Here is a 22180-nt window from a genome sequence, read left to right on the forward strand (position 1 = left end):
CACCCGAGAGAGACTCGTACTAGATGTGTTTACGAACGATTAGTAAACGAGAATTGCAGTAGCAGCCAATAGCAAGGTCGAATCCACTTTCATTTCCACCAATTGTTGCTGTTTTCCCAGGATATGCTTTTTGTAGTAATAGTACTGGAGCCCTAAACATATGCTGAGCTAACACTCAAATACGTGATCCATAATTCCTAGATGCCCTTGCCGACTAAATGCTTTATTAGCAGACAAATGCCAAAATGTACTAACACTGGGTTGCCTCTTCACATTGTCAATTGTCCGACGTAAGTCACAAGATCATACTACAAGAAGCATAAGCATCTGATCACAACAGATTATACTAGTGGATGTCACCAGAGAAATCGAGTTAGTAATCCTAAATTGCATCAAACATAAAGTTTGTATAATCAGGCAAAACCAAAATTCTCCCAGCATCAAATGAGTAAATCACAGTTTCAAACTAAAAATGCCACTTGAATACATAGAAATGCACACCACATAAGAATTATCGTGGAATCTATAATGAGATAAAAAAAGATGTATATTTCCAAATCAACCAGCTAAACGAAGCTAACATACTCGTTTAATGAATCATAAAGCAAACGTGTAACAGCCATTATATTTACAAATATTTCAGCACACAATTCCAAATGTAGTTCGTATACAGGAAGATCAAACAGCATAAGCTGAAACAGAACCAAACAAGACTACAGCCTGAATTTAGCATCAAACCAAGTTCAACAACCTAGAACTAGACTAAACTTCAACAACAGAAACGATATGGGGAACCTTCTGGCAATCAAAGGGCAAGCTAACATACTGGCAGGCGAACTCCTCAGCAATCTCAAACGCCAATTCGCCATGTAATGCCTTGCAATACATGTATAGAACCACATTAGCAGCTACATTATGAAGCATTAGCAGAGTAATAAAAGCCGAGCTAACAACCGTCTGCAACACAAAGGTCCACCTCCACCATCCACTGGCCTGCCCTGCATTCGCCACAGAAGTCGAACACCCCCAAACTAATAACCCAATAGCCAGCCCATAAAACAACAGCATTGACAATGCCACCCTTTTCATTCCACTCAATAAATAGTAACTTCTTTGCAATGGCTCAAAGCCCCATTTCGACTCTACTACTACAACCACGCTCCCTAATGACCAGTTCACTTGCAACCAAACTAAGACTAATCCAACCATAATCGCTACGAGAATCGAAAATCCCAGAAAATATTTTGAGTCAAAATCCATATCCAATCCATAAAGTTGCAAACTTTTGTAAATTAAAGCTGCAAAAAGGCCCAAAAGTGAAATGATCAGAGCCACGATGAATTGGGATACAAGGAAGCTGGAAACTAAAGGGAGAAATGAGTAGAGGGTTGATTTGAAAGATGACATAAGCTTAACGGGTCTACCATAGAATCCATGGAAAGTGCTGTAGGTGATTGTGGCTACAGCCAAAAGGGATAGGAGAAGCACAAAGAGGGTGTAGACAAGAGGGAGGAGGAATTGGGCAGTGGTGGGGTGTGGGGAGGCGTAAGGTGAGGAGATGAAGAGGGATTGTTGTGGGATGAGTGAATCGGATGACAAGAAGGTGGATTGAAGAGTAGGGTAGATGATCAGAGAGAAAGAAAGGGGCAGGAGGAAGATGACTGATAAAGCTAAGAAGTGGCGAGAGTGGGCATTGATTATGCGCTTTGATTCAGATAGGACTCCCCAGAGATTGAGGATCTGCGAATTGGTTGTAGACATGAGGGAATAGAAGATTCGAGCACTTCTTTCTCGCGGTCGGCAGCGAAGAGGTAGATTTGATTGATTTCGGGATGGAGGAACTCTGAGCCACCGGTGAACAACGGAATGGTCAGACGAGAAAAGAAAGAAATGACGATGGACTCTTTTTTTCGGGGTGATAATGCAGAGGTGGGACGAGGAGAATTGGGTCGGGCCTCATCAATTGATCATTTGGATCGTTTTTTTTTTTTTTTAATGAAATCCACATTATCCTTTTTTCTTTTCTTTTTCTTAAGACACAGCAGCCCTACTTGTGCTCCTTCCCCGTTTTATATTTCTTTTTTTTACTGGACACAATAAACTCACATTTTATTCTATGCTACGGAGGGATCTAAAGAGATTCAAAATAAAATCAGTAGATACTGAACCAACACTGATCCGGATAGATGCAAATAATAGCAGGCCACATATAGTGACAGATGAAAATCTTGCCTCCCACTCTACCAAAGTCTGTAAACTGTGGTTGTGGCCGTTGAACCAAACTCAGTGATTTTCCTGTTTTATGTTTCACCTCATTCATATATACCTCTAAGGTAAAATGGATTCCTTGTACTTTTTTTTTTTTTTTTATTATTAATGGCTAAATATTCCATATCTCCACACATTTTCGGTGCATCAATAACTTGCATAAAAAATTGTAGAGTAGTAGGTGTATATTTGAAGTGAATGAGTATGAATCTAGGTGTTGAGTGATTTGTGAAGCGAATTAAACCATCATATTTGTGTTATCTCATGAGTTTTCTCCTTTTCTTTTTTTGGTCACACTCCTTGTTTCTACAATAGTATTCATATGTTAGCCAAAGTCAAAATACACCTCATGATTATTACTGTTTCTCTCCTAAGAAAAAAAAAAGATTATTAGTATTCCATTACACTACAAAATACAACTCAAGATTATTGCAAGGCTTAACCAAGCCAAACCGTAAAATTAATCATTTATCAATAGTAATGCTAAAAATATAACTCAATTAAACACTTCCAGTTGCCATTGTCCCATTAGATTAGTGGGATTCTGATGATTAATGAGCCATCGAACCTACGACCAATGAGCAAGAGGTCAGTCGCTCCAGTAACGTAAGGTAGAAAGTTGGCTTCCCCCCGTCCACACGGCACGCGGCACAAGCACACCACCACCTTCCTAGTTCCTCCCCGCTTACCCTTTTCACTTGGTGGAGTAGCATACTAAGAGTAGTACTTATGATTCTTTTCCTCGGACTTCCTCTGTCACATTTTGCACTTCCAAATCCTCAGTCCCCATCTCCATGGTGGCTCTCTTTCTCACGTGATCTCCCTTTCTCCGTCACATTCACACCATTCTCATCTCTCGGCTGTAACCTTTACCATTCACTCTTGCTGCAATGTGCTATTTTGTGAGACCCACTTCTTGAAAAACTCCGACTTTTTTTTATTCAGATCCGCATTTGTCTTGGTTTGGCTGCAATTGAACCTGTTTTTCAAGAAATCTCAGTTCAATTTTCGCTGTCCAGAAGGTATTCTTGAAAAGATCTTAATGGGGTTGGTCCAAAATTAGTTCCTTTTTGGGAATTTTAATAAGTAAATTTGGGCGAAAGATGGAAACTTCAAGTGGTCTGAGTCCTAGGCTTAATTCAATTGCATTGAACAAAGAAAAAGAGGAGGACCCAGATCTTCATAACTTTGAATTGGAGACTGCTGGTCATGGTTCCGGATCAGATCACCATCATTTTCGTTCTTCCAATGCACTGGAAATTTTGAGGGAAACTGTAAGAATTCTTCGATATAATTCGACTGGTTTTGTTGCAATTCTGGCGCTTTTAATTTGCCCCGTTTCAGCTGTAGTTTTGTCTAATGTATTGGTTGATCAATCCATTGTGAAACAACTTACTATAAGGCTGTTGCTGGTTGCAAAATCTAGTGGACTTCCATTAAGCCCATTTATCAGACAGTCTTGTCAAAAGTTTGCAGAAATGGCAGTTGCGGCTACAATGTGCTTCCCTTTATATATTACATTGTCACTGCTGTCTAAGGCTGCTGTTGTTTACTCTGTGGATTGTACTTATTCAAGGAAAAGGTTTGATTCATCCAAGTTTTATGTGATTGTGAGGAAGATTTGGAGGCGAATTGTTGTGACTTATTTTTGGGTTTGTGTGGTGATTGTTAGTTGTATCACATTGTTCTGTGTACTCCTTGTTGCTGTGAGCAGCACATTTTCCGTGATGGGGTTCCCGTCAGATTTGATTTTGTATCCTGCTATGGTGCTTGGACTAATTTTCTCAATCATTCTGGCGAATTCGACAATCATTTGCAACATTGCTATAGTAATCTCGGTGTTGGAAGATGTTTCAGGGCCACAGGCGTTGCTCAGGTCGAGTTCTCTGGTTAAGGGGCAGACTCAAGTTGGTCTTTTGATATTTCTTGGATCGACTATTGGGATGGCAATGGTGGAGGGGTTGTTTGAGCATAGGGTGAAGACATTAAGTTATGGCGATGGCTCATCAAGGATATGGGAAGGACCCCTTTTGGTAATCATGTATTCATTTGTGGTACTTATAGATTCTATGATGAGTGCAGTTTTCTACTTCAGCTGTAAATCATATAGCACAGAAGCCGCGGCAGTGGGAAGTGAACCAGTTTTAGAAGCCTTGACAATTTCCTTGGAATCGACCGGCGTTCAATGACATCTCTTTGCAAAGTTTTATAGTCTTAAAAACTAGTGGAATTTGCCGTAGCAGACATAGAAACTTGCACAGTCGTCTCTATTCTTGGGACTTTGTCACCATGAGAAAAAGTATACATGTCTGCTAGAAATGACTATACATGGAAGGATCACAAGTCTATATGACTAAACTTTTCTTTTACATAATCATAGCGCTTACAGTTATCTGTGATAATGGAAGGTTAAAGAAAGATTTGGAGAGCTGGGCAATAGAAAAATTTTATTATGAGTTGTACCTTAGGGTGCAAATTTCGAACATTATAGTTATATGCCTTTTATTTTCAATTGAATCAGTTCTTATTCTTTATTGCTCCCACATAGCATTTCCTAAATTAACTCTTTTGCTGAGTAACAGTTCTTCACAGATTAGGCATTGAATGGGCTGAACATTTAGAGGATTTAGCATGTCTTTAAGAGAAAGGCCATAACTTTCAGCTGAAATGGCATGTGGCATTTATTAATTATTTACCACTCGAGGCATCTTGTCATCTACCTGCAGTACACACATATACGATTGTTTAGGTATTTTGATTGGCTATGATCTGTCTGAGTATCCCAAAAGGGAAATATTCCTGTTTTTTCACGGTTTCTAGGGCTATACATCTACCTACCGCCTTGCTTAGTGCCAAAGTATTGTGCGCTGCTTGTTATTCTCCTTTCCTTCAGAGAAAATCTTTCATTTATCATGTACTAACTTTTCCGTTATAAGCACCAATGCAGTCATCAAATGTTATATTATGACATGAGTTTACTGCCTGTCTGAGACATGAGGAATCTGCTCTGATGTAATCTTCTGGCCAATATTCTTAATCCAGCTTGGGGGGTTTAAAATAGTTCTACTGAAATTTTAATGATGAAAGTGAGTAGGACATCATTGAAATGTGGCTTTTCCTTGAAGCTATGCACTGGATTGCTTAGACATCACCTAAGGATATTCATGTTGAAATCTGTTATTTTAGCTGGCATAGGTGATTAGTTTAAAAAATGCTGTACCTAGATGGCAGCTGTTAGCATGCAGTGATCAGCTAAGTTCTATAGTCTTAACAGCTAGTGGAACTTGCTGTGGAAGCAGATAACATAAACACTTGCATATTTGATTCTATTCTTGGGACTGCTTGGACAATAAGGAAATCTGCTAGAAATGACTATTAATGCAAGGATCATAAGTCTATCCAACTCTAAACTATTATTTTATCTACATCATATTGCTTGCAGTTATCTGTGGTGATGGCAGGTTAAAGAAAAAGTTTGAAGGCTTTGCTATAGAAACATTCATTTAGCTGCATCTTATTGTGATAGTTATGGTACACAGTATAGTTATACACCATATATTTTTCATTTCAACTAAATCATTTCTAGTTACCTTTGCTCTTTTTCGTTTCCTCATATTATTTACTAAATTAAGTCTTCTGCCAAGTAACTTTTCTTGGCAACTTCAGCATTTAATGTCTCTACGAGAAAAGCTACAGCTTTTAGCTGGATAAAGAATGGTTTGTGCACTTATGGATTATTTAGAAGTCTTGGCATTTCGTCATCTTTCTATATAAATGATTGGGTATTTTGATTGGATATGAGCTGTCTGACTATCCCAAAAAGGAAATATTTTCTCTATTTCGGGGGTTTTAGGGCATCTCTACTTACTATCTTCCTTAGTACTGAAATGATGTGAACTGCTTGTTATTCTTTTTTTTTCGTCTTTTTTTTGGTTGCATTATCATTTACTTAACTCTTCCATTAACAGTGCTGGTGCATTCAGCTAACAGACAAGCAGGTCATGCTCTTGTGCAATCATCATGCCAATATTCTTAATCCTGCTTAGCAGTTTTAAGTACCCCTTTCAAAATTGTGAAAATGGAAGTAGGCATGAGATCTTTGAAATTTAACTTCTCCCTGAAGCTATGCACTTGATTGTTTATACATCAGCTAAGAATCATGTAGATCTCCAGAATAACCTGAAATCTGCTTGTTCAGCTGGCCTAGGGTTTCAGTTCATATAATGATGAACCTAGATGGCAACTATCAGTATGCAGTAATTAGGTAGCAAGCTACTGTCTTACGCTGGGTGCAAATGACTAATCTCGGTTGGCATATTTTGAAATCAGTCAATTTTTTATCAACATCGAGAGGTCACAGTTTGTGACGGTATATAGTGGAATTCCTGGTATTCTATCTTGGGAAAGGTTTCATTATTTGAAATATTCATTCTCTTATGCATATGGAAAATGGATTTGAATGTATCTGCATCATTATAAATTGCAGCTTTCAAACTCTTTATAATTGCTAGAATGCATTTTTTTGTTAGATATTCCGAATTGCTAACAAGGTAAGGATTTGAAAGTTATGGGTGACAAAGAGTAAGTCGGTAATTGCTCGGTCTTGGTAGAATTGCTAACAAGGTAAGGATTTGAAACTTATGGGTGACATAGAGTAAGCCGATAATTGCTCGGTCTTGGTAGTTTGCACATGATGTATATAATTCATTCTGATTCTTGAAGCATCTTAAAGGATAGCTGATGGAATTTTCTGTCTGTAAAGTTTGCGTGTGCATGTGCCTGTGCATGTTGTGGTCTTTGTTTTTCTGCTTCCAGTCTCTCTTTATAGGTAACCTCCATTTATTGATGAATGGAAATGCAGTGAAGTCGTGCATGAAGCAGTTAAATGCTCATCTGAGCTATCCATTTTCTACATGCCGCATTTGTTTATCGATGAACTGGTAAATCAGTTTTTGTTCAAAATATAATGAATTGTGAAGAAAAGCATCAACAAAACTTGCACAGTATTGTGAAGTGGGAAGAGCTGCTCCTACCGAGGAGACCTTGGTCCAGAGGTTAAAAAACAAGAAAGGTTGAGTCCCCAGGCGTCTACCTCCTGTGTGGGAATCTCACAATTTCTGATTTTAGTCTGGCTTTCCCCCACTTAGTGAGTTAGCTGTAATATTCATGAGTTTTTCTATTGATGTTAGTTTTAATCTTGATAGTCAGCTGTTGTATTGATGCCCCGATGGGCTACATGCAATCCTATCCAAAAAGTAAATAATAATAAGTAAATTTTTTTTTTGAAAAAGGGTGTTCCTCATATCATATGTTATTCTTGCCTGAATGGTCTGATTCAAGTATGCTTCATTAGTTTTTATGACAGGTAGAAGGACAAAGATGATGCAGTTGCCATATACAGATACTCTTGTTGATACCAATTATAACATGCAGGGAATAGAAAACAAATGAATTCAAGCTTGTGTGATCTGGTGACTGGTTGTATGCTAAATATATTGACAGTTTGTATTTAATCATTTTAGAGGTAGAAAGTTGAACTTCTGATGCAGATGTAACTTGGTTGCTGTAAAATGATTAGTAACCTGTGGTCCTCAGGATTCTTTTGTATGCAGGCGATTATGAGCAAGGCCATAATTGTTCCTCTCCATAATGGGAGAGAGGTTCTCTGTAATTATGCAGACTAGAGTTCAATATGACTAGTGTGATGTACAAAGGAAATTTTCTCTGAACTTTTGGAATTGAAATCTTTTTTCGGGTGTCAATTTAGCACATTTAAGTAGAGCTGTTAAACGAACCGAGCTGTTTGTTAGCTCGGTTCGTTTCGGCTCGTTCGTGTTCGTGAAAAGCTCGTTTGAAATTTTAAACGAACCGAGTTCGAATGAATTTTTTTGTTCGATTAATAATCGAGTAAACATGAGCATGTTCGCGAGTTTTAACGAATGTTTGCGAGCATGCTAAACGAACGTTCGCAAATACGAGTTTGTTCGCGAGTTTTAACGAACGTTCGTAAACATAGACATAATTATCATTTGACAAATTTTAGGGTTAATTTTATGGCTGGACTTTTATATTTGGAGGGCAAATTTCTTTGTTTTATTTGTTGTTTTTATGTTAATGTTAGTTATATAGTTAATGAATAATAGAATTTAGTCACTTAGTGCTTTAATTATTTTTAAGAATGATTAATAATTTGCATGGCATATTTAAAGTATAAAATAATTTGGATTCGAGCATTTCGAACATGTTCGCGAACGGTTCGTTTATGTTAAACTAGAATTTTACTTAACGAACTGAGCACGAACACAAGTTTTGAGTTCGAAAATTAACGAACGAACACGAACGTTGTTCGAACTGCTTAACAAACAGATTTCAAACATGAGATACTCGGTTCGATTCGGTTCGTTTACAGCTCTATATTTAAGCTGTATATTATCATTGTTAATTTTTTTTGGTCCGTGGACTCATTTTCCATGCAACCTAAGTAGAATGAGGTACGTGACGCTTTCTATCAAAAATTTTTACATTTTCGGTGAACATATTTTTCAATCAATTTTTTACGTCACATATACATCTTCATCTTTTGATATGTACAGTCCAGAATGGACTGTTGATTAAGCCTATATCTTCAACCCTTTTTGGTCTGCTAATGTTGATTGAGCTCATATCGTCATCTTCCCCTTTTTTTTTTTTTTTTTTTTTGTGTTGTACCAGAAAATTGATCCGAATGCTCTAATATTTACTGTCACATACATAATTTGAACTGCTACTTTATCAAATAAAATTTTACTAACCCTGTGAGAAATGGGTATACCTAAAATCCATAAACGACAAGGGCGAGCGAGTTTTCTTAAATTAGAAGGAATAAGCAAGTTATATAATCATAATAAAATACTTTATTTGTAACTTTAATATTTTCCTAAAGTTAAAAGGAAACCTGTGGATAAAGCCTCAGAGATTTTATAACCAAAACTGGAAACATGTCATTTTACTCTAGACAGCAATTCAGCCAGCCAAACTCAACATGTACAAGTAGAACCTTTTTTTTTTTTTTTTTTTAAAGAGTAGAATTATGGGAGTTGAACTTTTTCATTCACATAAAACAAAAAAAAAAATTTTTTTTTCAAAATCTTAAATATGCTATAGTTCAAGGCGCGCATAAATTTCTCAGTCATCGGATAGTTTCGGACAGAGCTGCCTCCATTCGCCGCCACCGGCCCACCATCACCACCACAGTCCACAGGTATCTTCCTTCTACGTTCATGTTTCTCTAATAATAACAACCCTAATTTCTATCTCCACCTCCACCTCCACCACCTCCACCTAATCGCGCTTCTCATAACCCAGTCCTCACGCTCCCCACTTCCAATTGTCCGTCTGCAATTACCATTCCATCTAAGTAAAGACCACACCTTTTGCCCAAATTTCACTATCAGCTGCGCTGGCCTCTCTCTCATTTTCCGTCTCGGGGAGCTCGAAATTATGATTTTTTTGTAAAAGGAAAGGGATGAGTAAGATTAGTTAGACAAGCTGCTAGTAAATGTTTTCCTCTTTTGGGGTGGGGCATAGAAAAGATAGAGAGTTTATTCATGTCCTTGACGATGTTTATGGTGATGACTTTTCGGTTTTGAATTTTCTTGAGATACTCGTTTCTACATTTTGTGCCAAAAGTTGTCTGAGAAATTTTGAAAATACTTATGTCATACACATATCATACACAGGCATCTTGTTATACTCATCTTCTCCTGTTTTATTTGCTTAATTATTCGCTCAAGTTTCTAGACTCCCCTTGTGATTCAGTAAGGTCAATATCATCCTTTTGTTTGAATTAGAGTAAATTGATTTTTTGATATGATTAAACCTGTCCTAGGTCTGAAATGGATAGGGTTCGGCAAGAAAAGATACAGAGATTCGAAGAGTTTGTTGATCGCCGCTTGAAGCCGGATCTTGTTCACGCTATTGCTGAAAGGCATTTGTACTTTATTGCTTCACTTGTTTGTTCTTTTGTTGAATTATGTACTTCTTATTGGTATTAAGTGTTCAATGGGTGTAGGCATATTAAGGCTGCTTTCCACGATTTTTTGATAGTTTTAGGAAATGGTATTTTAGTGTACAGTCAATGTTATTAGCAACTGGTAAAGGATACAATGTTTTTACTTTCTATTCTTTGCAAAAGCAGCAGGAGACTAATTTCTGAAGCCTAGCCTTACTAATCAGTTGGTGGTCTCATCCTGAACTCACCCACTTACAGTTGTTATTTGGAGAACCATTCCCTGTTATCACTTTATTGAGCTTATTACCATCAGCAGTGGGGTTCTATGAGTTGGAGTATTTGCCTACTTTCTGTTTAATATTTCGATATTAAGTTGAGAATTTGAAGACAGAATTTCTGTTATGTGCCAAATTTCTAATATTCTATGTATCTCTTTTGCAGGGACAAGGTCTTTGAACAACAAAAAGTTTTGTATCCTTTTAAATTTTCTTGCATTTGGGTATTCATATTATTCATCTTCATTGCTCAAACTCCTACTTCTTTGCACAAGTTCACTCTGACCTGCAGTGCTTCTTTATGTTTTTCCCCTTAACTTCTTGTAGCTCTGATCTGAAAAGAAACATAGAGACGTTGGAGAATAATAGTGTAACCAGTCTGAGGACATTGGTCAATCTTGGTTCTGAAGTGTATATGCAAGCTGATGTGTATGTCTCTTTATACCATATCAATGCCATTTTACTTGGTTTTCTTCATGGCTTTTGAGATCTTAGATCCCAATATTGATTAATACTCTTAGTTTCTTCTAAGGGGTTTTGGCTTGAAGGAAGATTTGCCCTTATTTTTTATTTTATTTTATTTTCTTTTTTGGAACTTTTGACATCTATAACGTAGCTTTTTCCTCCCTCGCAATTGTTACCCTTGCATCTTTGCAGGCCAGACACAAGTCGTATATTTGTAGATGTAGGACTTGGATTTCATGTTGAGTTCACTTGGTCTGAAGCTTTACAATATATTGCTGCAAGGGAGGAAAAGTTGGACAGGTAATGCCACCTGGGCAGTTGCATGAGTATCTTGTTCTCATTTGAGATGTTGATGCTGATTCTAACAACATTGAGCTGGCAAACGAATTTAAAGAAAATTGTTATAAAAAAAATTGTCTTAGTGTTGCTCTTTTTCTTTGCTTCGCCATCTGAATACCTTTATTGGTGCACACTGCTTGAATCTGGAACTTGCTAACTTTTTGTTTGCTTCTAAAACTCTGAGCTTAACGTTGTAATGGATAAATCAGTTAGGTGTTTTCAAATTTGTTCTGTGTAAATATTTGTGTCTTAATATACAGGCAAATAGAGGATTATACCCGCCTAATTGCATCAATCAAGGCGCAGATCAAGATGGTATCTACTCTCTGATCCCTTTGCTTTTTTGCTCTTCTTTTTGTCATCACCTTCTTTACCACAGATGAAAATCTGTTAATATTATCTTGTAAAGTTAGTCGATGGATGCTAGTGTTTTGGTTATAAATCTGATGCTTAATCACGTATACATACATCAATGAAGGAATTGTTAAAAACTGTAAAAGATGTAATACTGTAGTTGAAATTGAACCATAATTTCACCTGTTCTCATGTTGATTGCCATATATTTGTTGTGAAATAAGTGAATGTTGGCCTTGACTTTTAATAACGGTTCTTGGCTGCAATGCAGGTTTGTGAAGGGATTAGAGAATTACTCCAACTGACTGAGGTTTCTTAATGAAATGAGTATCATGGATTGCTTCTAGCAAGAAAAAGCCAAAGAAAGTTTGAAGCCAAAGAGTTTGCTTAATAGGGTACAATGAGGCATAGGAGCTGCACATATTCATGTACATCCAACCACTATTTCGTAGTGGAAATCAACTACAATGCCCTTACTGGCTTCTGCTTTGTGACATTATGTGAAGCAATTTGCTTGCTTAAAACCTGTAGGAATCATTAATAGAGGTACCTCCATGGATGCTGTCACATGAAGCGCTGATTGCCTTACTTCCTCTGTGGAAGTCGAACATCATGTGGGAAATGAGCGGGTAGACAGAGTAGAACAGAGGAGGCAGCCAGATAGGAGTACAATAATCCAGGAACAAGAAATAAAGAGGAAGAATTCAATTTCTGCTTTGTTCTTGCTCCAACTTGCTTTAACACGAAATAAGTTCTTAAAGATAAAGGGCTTGCAAAACCAATGCCCGACTTCGAGGGTTGGCAATACATAGGTTGTTTGGGCTCTAAAGGAATCAAGTATAGGAGAAGCTATGCTGGACTATGCACAAGCTCTCAAATCAGCACCTAGTAAAGCACTGGAGATTCATTGGCAACAAGTGAAACTGGAAATCTCTTCACAGAAGCTACTAGATTTTTGACGACACTAAAGTTCTTAGACTTTTTGCTCAACTATAGGAGATATCCACAGCTTAAGACTTTTGTTTTTGAAATGCTCATTGATTTTGTTCTCAAATGACGGTAGTATAAGGGGTAGAATGATTAGTATATATGCATCTGACCTGATACAAGATGAAAAATGTTGGATTCCTGTGTGTCCTAATATACACGATTGTAAAGCTCAATATGAGCCTTTGTTCAAGCGGTATAGTCTCTTTTTTTTTTTATTATTAATAAAGGTTTATCGTTTTAGGAAAAAAAAATTAATGCCCGACTTCAACAGAGAAAAAGAAATTCTTAACCAAAATAAGAAAAATGTAGAGAACCACAGTATAAAATTTTTAGATCTTTAAAACACTCGTGTATCATAGCCAAAATAAGAAAGATGTAGATCATATCATTATGAAATTTTGGATCTTTAAAACATCTGTATATCAGATTCCAAGTGGTGAAAGATACAAATATCATCGATATTCTATGACTGGGCGGCTTTGGAGCACAAGCACACTTCTTACTTTTTTTTTTTTAAAGTTTTTTTTGGGGTAAAAAACGGCAACTAATTCTATTAATTAAATCAGTGTATAGATAGATTAGAGCAACTGCTCTACACTGTCTGCTCTTCGTTTCAACTTTGAAAAGGAGTGAAATATCAAATATGACAAGATTAGACGTGAAATGCCTAAAAGTAAAAAGTTTGAGGACTCAACCATAAATACGATCAACTTATAAGTAGTACCTTTGCAAGAAGCGCAATAAACTAAATAAAAATTTGGATAATGTAATACGCTCTCTCCTTATTAATTAATTAATCAGAATAATAGTTAGGTCTGCCTCGCATCACTCCCGCCAGAACCTCAGTCAGTGTGTGTGTGTGTGTGTGTTTTTTTTGTTGGCCGCCGAAAGTCTCCGTCGGTCTCAATTTTACCGAAGTAACAGCGCTACCATTTCGTTGCTTTAAAGGGTCAGGGCATGAAATATTTCCAAGTTTTTCTCCTTTTTCTTTGATGCTCTACTCACAAGAAATCACATTTAGGCATTTAAGCTTTATTCAAATTCATGGGCCAAACTATTTCATCATTGAACGTGCAGTCGATGCTGAATCCAGCTTAGCTATCCCTGTTCCTGCTCATTGCTTAAACTGATTAGTTCTTTTCTTTTCCTTTTTCCTTTGGGAATTAAAATTTTTCTTGATATTTGTTGATATAGAAAGGTACTATGGCTTGGTGGGGAGATGCTGATGAAACTCGGGTTCTTATTGCACCAGGTAGCAGCATTTCGTAATCGTCTTCTTTTTCCTATTTTCTTGTGTTACCGCAATTTACTATCCTAAAAATGACGTTTTTTTATGAAAAAGGAGTCTTTTTGTTTTGCTTTTATTTTGTTTAACCGGTGGGCTATTTTTTTTTTCACAAAAAGGAAGTTCACAGTCAATGTGGTTGCAAATTGTAATGAAACATTTGAATAGCATATGCCACATGTTAATATGGGCTTAGAGAATGAGCATTTAATTTTGAGACTGAACCTTCTAAGCGTACTCCTGTAAAATTGCGTGTATTTGGATCTTTGTAGTGGCCCAAAATAATCCGCATCCTTGAAGCTTGTAAAGTCTTTGATTTGTTGGCCATTTACTGGGTGTCAATTAAGTTTCCGTTGGTTCTGATTAGTTAGATCCACAAGACAAATCTAACTATAAAAAGAAGCATTTCCCTTGTTTGGAATGCATATTTAAACCCTTTCCTTTTGTCTGTTGCTTTGTTACTTATTTTATTATTGAACTTGCTATTCTTGCGGTATTGCTATTTCATTTCAGGAACTATATTCGTCGATCCTGTTTGACCTGTCCTTTCATTTCACTGTGCTAGAGCAGAACTTCTATATGCAATATCGATTTGTCTTCATTGATAAACTCATTGAACTGATTGGTGATATAAGATAATTGAATTTAAAGTCCAGTGCAAAAATCTGCAAACCTTTAAGCAAATCATCACTTGAAGCCTCATTTTAATAATATACAACTTATACTATTTTTCTTTCTACATGTAAGAAAGTCTTGCTTTTTAATAGTTGGAAAGTTTAACAATTACAGATCACGATACAAATGGGAATGGTTCAGGAAATGTTCTATCTCTTCGGCATCCCAAAACTGGTAATCCTACTCAAAACTCTTGGTTGCTTTAGTGATTATTTTATCTTTTAAGCTCTTCATGTTTGTAACTATACATTTGTGAGCAAGAAACTAAACATTTACTCTCTTTCAAGCGTTGACATTTTACCGTTCATGCTGGTGACTTATTACTAAATGGATCCTTTGTTCCATTGCTCTTTGTTTTCTTTAGAACGCTTTTTTGTATACACTTGGAACCAGTGTGAATATCTGTCGTAGTTAAAAACTACTTGTTGAATTGTTGGATTGCTCTTTGTTTTAGTGGGAAGAAGCCTTTTATGCTTTGGGTCTTTTCTGATGATGATGTTCTTATTAGTTTATTCTTCTCCTAGACAAGTCAATCAAGATATACATGATTATAATTTGTTGCTTATGTATCAGGAAATAAGGCATGCTACCTCTATTTTGATGAAGAACTTCTGGAACTTCACTGGTTTAAGCAATCTTATGGGTCTTGGTTCCTGGGGGATTATGTTTGTGAAGGTAAAATTATAAAAAATGAGCACCTTATCAACCAATCTTTTTTCGTATAAGTAAATCCATCTGGTACTAGTATATTTGTGGTATCATCATTCTTTACTAAGTTCCTCAGGATGAAGCCAAGTTTCCAAATGTCTTAAGTTTTGAGCTAAAATCAACATTGACTTTAGATTTTGTATGAATTAGGAGTGGGATAAGTCCATTCCAAGTCTTATTGTCGTATGTTGTGCTAGAGACATAAAGCAAGGACTGAATGTTCACTTTAGATGCCACGGAAAACTTCATGTAGTTTCTTGTGATGGTCATCTACAGTCATTTGCATGACTGATCAAAACCAACTGAGATAGTTAGAAAATAAGTTTCTTACTTTACTCGGAAAAAGTAAATGCAGGATGTAAGCTGTTGTGTGAGTGAAACTAGGTCTGATGGAATAATGGGAAAAGTTTGACAGTGGATGAATGATGCTTTTAAAAATGTCACCAGAAATATGATGTTTTATCTATTGCTATTACTGCACGAACTTATGTTTTCTCTTGCGGTCCTTAAAAAAAATTAAAATCACGAGAAACCACAAAAATTTTCTTTCTCATGGAACTTTGTTCCTTTAAACAGATGGCCGCTTATATACTGCCACTCCAGTAGATCCTGTTTTCATCCTGCTGCCTATATTTGATGAAGCACGAATGAAGGTAATGTTGCGGCCTTTCTTTTTTTTTATGATTTTGGAATTTCGAGATTTTCAATGTGTTTCCTGTTCAGCTAACTTTTTAGTTTACAAATGGTAACAGTCATATTCATCTTGGACATGGGAAAATACATAATTTTTTCCACAAAAGGAACTCACTTAAGAGTCGGAATGATTTAAATGTGCTTTCATCTGATTCTTAACCTTATTAATACATTACATGTGTTACTGAGTGATTTGAGTAACGCCACTTGTAAAGTGATTGGGGTGCAACCTTTTCTGGTCTCAGTTTTATGAACATGATTCATTGTTATATTCACGAGCATGCAGAAAAAAGATGATCCAGGGAAATTCAGGCAGCTGGATGAGATATTGTATGTTCAAGGGTATGAAGGATATCAACAATTGGCATCTATTGCAGAAAAATCCATGCAAATAGTCTGTGATTTTAAAGGTAATTTATGTCATCTAGCACATTGACTGCCACATATTGTCATTTAACATAGTATTTTTGGGCTGAGGTGGAAATGAGTTATTGAACTGGAGCACTCATTTTGAAAACATGAAAGTGGGAAGTACAGTATTGAAACATTACAAGGCAAAACTGCACTCTGTTTGGGTAGGAGGAATGTATGTGGTATTGATTAAAATGCCTCACATACCTCTGTGCGAGGCTAATTTCCTGAGGAAGCTAAACTGCTTTTGTTTGTCTTCCTTTCTTTATGACAGAAGTTGGATCAGCAAAGTTTTTTAGGCTTAATGACTCGAAGGTGTTAAGGTGGTTGAGCTATAAGGTCAGTTGATCTGTTTTTACCATTGATGTATATCATTGCCCTGTTATGCCTCCAAAGTTATTGAGGTAGAGAAGTAAATGGCCTAATTGAAGGAAATAAATGAGGATCTCTCTACTTGAACTGAATACTTTAATTTCCTTGAGAAAAAAAAACATTGCATTGTCCGCAAAAGCATTGGCGTACAGTCTTTTTATATCAATCATTATTTGACAACTGTAGTGAATTGCAAATTGCGGCCAGGGGAAACTTTCTTCTTTGTAAGTATATAGGGTACTTGTTATGCTAAATTCATTTTTTATTCGGCATATGCAAGATTTGGAGTCTTGTGCAATCAAGCTCCTAGAGATCTAGATAATGGATTTGGGAATTTGAAATTTGAGTAAAACAAATTTATACTGAATAAGGAAATCAAAAAGTATACTGGGCCTAAGTAGAGAAAAGGGTTCATATACCTGATCTGATGTAGTATCCAGTTTTGGCTTAGGAAAAACGTTGTCAAGCTTGTCATCATTTACTCAACCAGAACGGGCATCATAACTTAAATTAGAAGATCTTTGCTTTCTTTCCATGGTGTTCCAAGGTAATAATTCTCCACAGATGCGTTAAAGGGCAAATTATGAATCTGCAGTTCCAATAAGGTAAATTATTGTACTGGTCCATTGATCTTGAGTGTTGACTTGTTTTGGGATATTTAAAAGATTTCACAAGATTTAAAGAACAAAATCAAAAGAAAAAAAGGATTTTGGTAAGGTGTGCCAGGGCAAAATTATATCAATTGTGACAGCAACAATCATGCTGCTTGCACAAGTTAGTGATATTACCAAGTTGCTTTATTGCCTATAAGTTATCAGCCACCTAGTTGACACTTTCTTCTTATCTAATAAGAGGATGGTTCTAATTCTTTGGTCTGAAATGATCTCTAACGTGACATAGGAAATAACATGAGGAGTTGACTCTGTTTGCATCTAATAGGTTTCCAGTTTGAATAGGTATTCTTGCTTTTAATCTTTATGGGGAAATTCTGTTGCTTTGCATCTATTAGGTTTCCAGTTCTTGCAATTTGTAGGTGCACCAATTAAGGCAGGTTCTACCAACGCTGGATAAGAACTATGCTGCCCAAATTGAGAGAGCTACATGTATGGTTTCTGTTGGTAATCTTTGAACATTTAAAACTTTATGTCAAAAAGTTATGCTATCTTTTCTGCCAGTTGTGGGCTCAAGTTTATATTCTCTAGGCTATGAAAAGCCACAATACATCTGAATATGCTGAGTCTAATTACTTATAAGATACATAGAGAGAATAGTGGTGATCACATCTGAACATCCAGTTTCTGGTGGTAGATGCTGCATTAAGTTGAACATGCTTTAATGTTAGCTAATTAATGGATCTTGTTATTGGTTTTATGTTATGGAAATCCAAAACATCAAGGTTTAACAAGTTTGATGGTACAGTGGTTGATGCGGTCTCAGTAATTGGTGAATACTTGAATGAAGAGCCTTGGCTGAAGCTTCTTTGCGGCAAGTTAAAGTATAGCCTTCAATTATGTGATTACAAGTAAATTTATTTCTGAATATTATTGAATATAATGACTGTTACATCAGAACGCACTCTTCCTCGCCCTTCATGCTTGTTTTGAAGCAACCTAAATAGAATAGTGGTATGCTAAGTGAGAAGCCACTAAATTGGGTTTAGGTGGAATGGAAAGAAGTATTTATGACTTTGCAAGGTGACTGATACTGAATAGCAAGTAGCAAACCACGTGATTGCATGAGATGGGGAGCTTGAAACTGCTGGAAGGCATTGATTTTGACTTCAAAGTAGATGGAAGGAATTTTATTCAATGGTCCGGTAAAAACTAGAGAGAGCCTTTGCAGGCACCCCTGCATTATTCTCCTGAATTGGCCTGTATACCTTGAAAGCCAGCTGTTGGCAGCTCATATTTCATTCTAAAGATGAAGAACAAATATGCGAGTCGAGAAAGTAGCATAAACTAATATGATAACCTCTTCCCCTAAATAGTTGAAGTTTTAGCTACTTTGTAAATCATTACTGGTATAAAACTTCTAGTTTCTAAAAGGTTTACATATGACAACTTCAGCCCAAGTTTTGTTGTGGAAAGTATATGTCACAGCAAGAAATTTCAGTCAAATGGCAGGTTGGATTTTCTGATGTAACAAATTTAAGGTCATTTCAAAATGGAAAATGTGATTATACCAATGAGCGAAAGAGACATTTTTGGCACTTAAAACCTGTGGATTTTGCTTGAAAATTGAATTAAGCCAAGTGTTTTAGGCCTTGTTTTCTTGTCTGAGAACGAGTCGTCCTTCCTTTAAAAAGAAAAGAGACATCTGCCTCTGAAAGGATAAGAATTCATCTTCCTGACACAATTAGAACAGCTTTTACTGCTGCTATTCTCGTAATTCCCTTCATCCTCTCACGTGAAGGATAAGCACTTAAACTCTTTGAATGTCTGCTCCTTCTGGGTCATTGTCCCTGGCTATATGGCTCCAGCTTAATATACAGGGGATGAATTCGAAGGAAGGGACCTAGTTGTCAGCGTTGAGATGAATAAGTTTAAGATCCATAGGATTTTATTTTCATTCTGATAAAAATATTGTTTTTGTTGTTTTATTTTCAGCTTGTGCTTACAGGATGAACTGAGATCACCAGAGCGCAAAATTCTTCCATCCTCACTTGAAAGTGGTCAGGCATCGTTTGATACCAATGCAATTCAGGTAAAGAAAACCTAATTGGGTTGTACATATGCTTGTATGTATTGCTGTGGGAAGACAAAGCTAAATTTTCTTTTGATGTACTTATTTTCACCTACTGAATCTTATGTCGCACGTAAGTGTGGTTTATGCTTTTTGATGCTAGGCATTTGTTAATCATTGACACGTCAGAGTCTGGCTCAAATTTGTCTTCTGAAACTCCAATTGTGAATTACTTGGTGAATTGGTCATAGGAGATAAGAACAAATTAACAGAGTTCTATCATGAAGATGAGGATACTGTGCGAGTGATATGGCCACTGTGGGTATGTCCTGCAGCAGGATAATCTCCTTGAGAGAGAGAGAGAGAGAGAGAGAGAGAGAGAGGAGGGATTTGAACTAAACAGAGCTGTAGTTTTTGAAAATGGTCTCGAAGAGAATGTTATGATGGTTCGGTTTTAAGATTCCTGGTGACAGTTGTCTTTTGTCCATTAATTTTTCAGGAAAAGACGGGGTTTGAGAAGAAAACTACTGGAAATGGAAGGCTAGCAAAAAAGGCCAAAGTGGAGAAAAACACTCGAAATATCAAAGACATGTTCAGCAGAGCTTCGAGAAAAGGAAGTTGAATTTTGCCGTATAATTGGCTGTAGCAACGGTATGGCACTGTAAAGGCGTGATGAAGGGGGCAACGGAGGCTGCAATGAACAATTTGGGCATTGGCACCTGTAACATTCTCTTGAGCAGATGGCTTTACCCGAAGGCTACTGCTTCTGTACAATGTTAATAAACATAATTGCTGTATTCTTAGTGGCACAAGGGTCAATGAATCAACGGTTTATACAAATCTCAACCCTGTAATTCTTCCATATATCTGCCTGTCTTTCATTAAGGACCTGATGAAGGTCCATGGATTGAACTATTTAAGACGTGGACTCAGAGGAGCTGCCATAGCTATGAGGTACTTTAGGCTTGCAAGTAAATGGAATTGCTGATTTCTGGTTAGTGGCCTTTACACTAGTCAATAATGTATTATTGTAGCCATTATAGTTTTAGGCCCCGTTTGGATTGTTTTTTTCGTCATTTTTCATGGAAAAATTACTGTAGCGATTTGATATATGTGAGGGAAAAAGGTAATAGGGAAATGTGATCACGGAAAACGACGTAATTTTTTGGCGAAAAACAGCAATCCAAACAAGGTGTTCTTTCTTTCTTCAATCTCTGCATTATACAATACATCAGATTTATTTATTATTCTTCATGTAAATGTTATAAGAATAAATATTATATATACTGATAGTATATATATATTATCACGGCTTGAGAGTGTATATATTATTATTATGATTGGTATATTTGTAAAATTTGAATTATATGTCATGTATTCAACACGAAAAGTATATATACTATAGAAAATTAATTCATATTATAATGGGAATTAAAAGAAAGGAAAAAGGTTTTTTTTTTTTTCCCTACCTTTTCTGACGGGGTACGAGACACCTTCCGGATGCCATATAATCGCGAGGCGTGAGGAGACATAATCTGCGGCGTTGCAGATAGAGGTGGACCCTAGACATCAATCAATCAATGATTGATGCTAGTGCCAGGTCGGAGGAGCCCAGGTGGGAGCAATGATGAGAGCGTTACACGTAAACAAATTACGCTGCTTGTGTACGGATCTTACCGTGTCCTTTACCTATCTAATCCGATTCGACAGCCTGCTCGGCTTTGGACGGTCTTGCTTTTGGGGCATGGGGTGGGCCTCATGGGTTTGAGAACCGTTAATTTATCCGACAATTGCTGAGGTGAAAGAGAGTGCAGGCAGGGATTCGGCCCCCATAGGATTTCCGAACCCATGCAGGCACTGACACAGAGACTTGGACTGGACTTGATCAGCAACAGATAATTGGGACAACAAATACAACAAAAAGAACATCCCGTTTATTGGGCCGTTGCTCGTTCGATTGTGACTTAACGGACCGTACGAGAATCTCTTACGTTACCAGTCAATTAGTGTGCAGGATGCCTTTTAGGTGTATAATGTTTAGGTACTTTAACTTATAGATGGGCCTAAGCACAGTTAATGAGAGTGTATTTACCACTACCACCTAATTTTTATCCATATGAAATTTAATTAGTGATCAATTCATTAGTTGCTGCTTGGGACTGCTATCTAATCGAGTCCACGTCGAGCAGTGCACTATTCAATCTTTATTCGAGTAAAAATGTTTGAATTTGAACTCGTCAAATTCTTCAAAACTTATTTTATCTTACTCAAACTCGAGTTCAAGCATATTGGGCTCGATCGAGTTTTCAAACTCGATTTTTTAGTAAATTTTTTAATTTTATAATAAGCAATTAAAAATTATATTATAAATAAATTACTCAAGAAGACATGACAAATACTTGACTTGATTGCCTTATCAAGTAGATCGAATTCGGTCAATATCAAGTTCGAGTTGACCTCTTAATCGAACTACTTGTGAGTCCGAATCGAGTAGTTTGATTAATTTACACCCCTATTGCTGGTAGCCTCTATCTCCTGAAGGGTGCATAAAAAAGTCAATAGGCATTCTAGTTTCATTCAATAGAGAAGAAATTGATAAGATGGATCTTAATTATTGACTCAATTAAAAGTTAGAAAAGGTATATGCCATGTTAGAGCATTATTGGAAGGAGT

General features: G+C 36.7%; 4 protein-coding genes across 20 annotated transcripts; 3 read left to right on the forward strand and 1 right to left on the reverse strand.

The window, feature by feature from the left end:
* Positions 1-529: 529 nt before the first annotated feature.
* On the reverse strand, positions 530-1963 carry LOC140016962 (uncharacterized). Its single transcript, XM_072071278.1, has one exon. It carries the CDS (start codon positions 1759-1761, stop codon positions 763-765), a length of 999 nt encoding a protein of 332 aa, XP_071927379.1. The 5' UTR covers positions 1762-1963; the 3' UTR covers positions 530-762.
* Positions 1964-2869: 906 nt separating this feature from the next.
* On the forward strand, positions 2870-7959 carry LOC113715362 (uncharacterized). The gene has a single exon (XM_027239546.2). It carries the CDS (start codon positions 3372-3374, stop codon positions 4455-4457), a length of 1086 nt encoding a protein of 361 aa, XP_027095347.2. The 5' UTR covers positions 2870-3371; the 3' UTR covers positions 4458-7959.
* A 1297-nt stretch (positions 7960-9256) lies between these two features.
* On the forward strand, positions 9257-12408 carry LOC113716944 (uncharacterized). Of its 3 annotated transcripts, none has more exons than XM_072070536.1 (7): positions 9262-9508; positions 10136-10240; positions 10700-10729; positions 10861-10962; positions 11191-11298; positions 11598-11652; positions 11963-12408. In XM_072070536.1, the coding sequence occupies exons 2-7, from the start codon at positions 10143-10145 to the stop codon at positions 12008-12010; spliced, it is 441 nt and encodes a 146-aa protein (XP_071926637.1). In that variant the 5' UTR covers positions 9262-9508; positions 10136-10142; the 3' UTR covers positions 12011-12408. The 3 variants fall into 3 exon arrangements, with proteins under 3 accessions (XP_071926638.1, XP_071926637.1, XP_027097310.1); XM_027241509.2 differs by having other exon boundaries at positions 9284-9508; positions 10136-10234; XM_072070537.1 differs by lacking the exon at positions 11598-11652 and having other exon boundaries at positions 9257-9508.
* Positions 12409-13411: 1003 nt separating this feature from the next.
* On the forward strand, positions 13412-20505 carry LOC113716943 (uncharacterized). 15 transcript variants are annotated; one of them, XM_072070532.1, is made up of 11 exons: positions 13419-13630; positions 13703-13933; positions 14756-14815; positions 15215-15316; positions 15926-16002; positions 16329-16452; positions 16728-16792; positions 17859-17928; positions 18245-18320; positions 19432-19528; positions 20007-20505. In XM_072070532.1, exons 2-11 carry the CDS (start codon positions 13885-13887, stop codon positions 20127-20129), a joined length of 843 nt encoding a protein of 280 aa, XP_071926633.1. In that variant the 5' UTR covers positions 13419-13630; positions 13703-13884; the 3' UTR covers positions 20130-20505. The 15 variants fall into 15 exon arrangements, 10 of the variants coding, with proteins under 10 accessions (XP_071926635.1, XP_027097309.1, XP_071926636.1 ...); XM_072070531.1 differs by having other exon boundaries at positions 13876-13933; XM_072070530.1 differs by having other exon boundaries at positions 13419-13933.
* The last annotated feature ends 1675 nt before the right edge of the window (positions 20506-22180 follow it).

The sequence above is a fragment of the Coffea arabica genome, chromosome 11c (assembly GCF_036785885.1).
Source record: "Coffea arabica cultivar ET-39 chromosome 11c, Coffea Arabica ET-39 HiFi, whole genome shotgun sequence".
NCBI classification, from domain to species: domain Eukaryota; kingdom Viridiplantae; phylum Streptophyta; class Magnoliopsida; order Gentianales; family Rubiaceae; genus Coffea; species Coffea arabica.

Bases quoted from the DNA above. Each gene is read 5' to 3' on its own strand.
- LOC140016962 (XM_072071278.1), bottom strand. From the start codon at position 1,761: ATGTCTACAACCAATTCGCAGATCCTCAATCTCTGGGGAGTCCTATCT.
- LOC113715362 (XM_027239546.2), top strand. From the start codon at position 3,372: ATGGAAACTTCAAGTGGTCTGAGTCCTAGGCTTAATTCAATTGCATTG.
- LOC113716944 (XM_072070536.1), top strand. From the start codon at position 10,143: ATGGATAGGGTTCGGCAAGAAAAGATACAGAGATTCGAAGAGTTTGTT. The intron at 10,241-10,699 runs GTACTTTATTGC...TCTCTTTTGCAG, and splicing joins GCTATTGCTGAAAGGCATTT to GGACAAGGTCTTTGAACAAC. The intron at 11,299-11,597 runs GTAATGCCACCT...CTTAATATACAG, and splicing joins AGGGAGGAAAAGTTGGACAG to GCAAATAGAGGATTATACCC.
- LOC113716943 (XM_072070530.1), top strand. From the start codon at position 13,885: ATGGCTTGGTGGGGAGATGCTGATGAAACTCGGGTTCTTATTGCACCA. The intron at 14,816-15,214 runs GTAATCCTACTC...CTTATGTATCAG, and splicing joins TCTTCGGCATCCCAAAACTG to GAAATAAGGCATGCTACCTC. The intron at 15,317-15,925 runs GTAAAATTATAA...TCCTTTAAACAG, and splicing joins GGGGGATTATGTTTGTGAAG to ATGGCCGCTTATATACTGCC.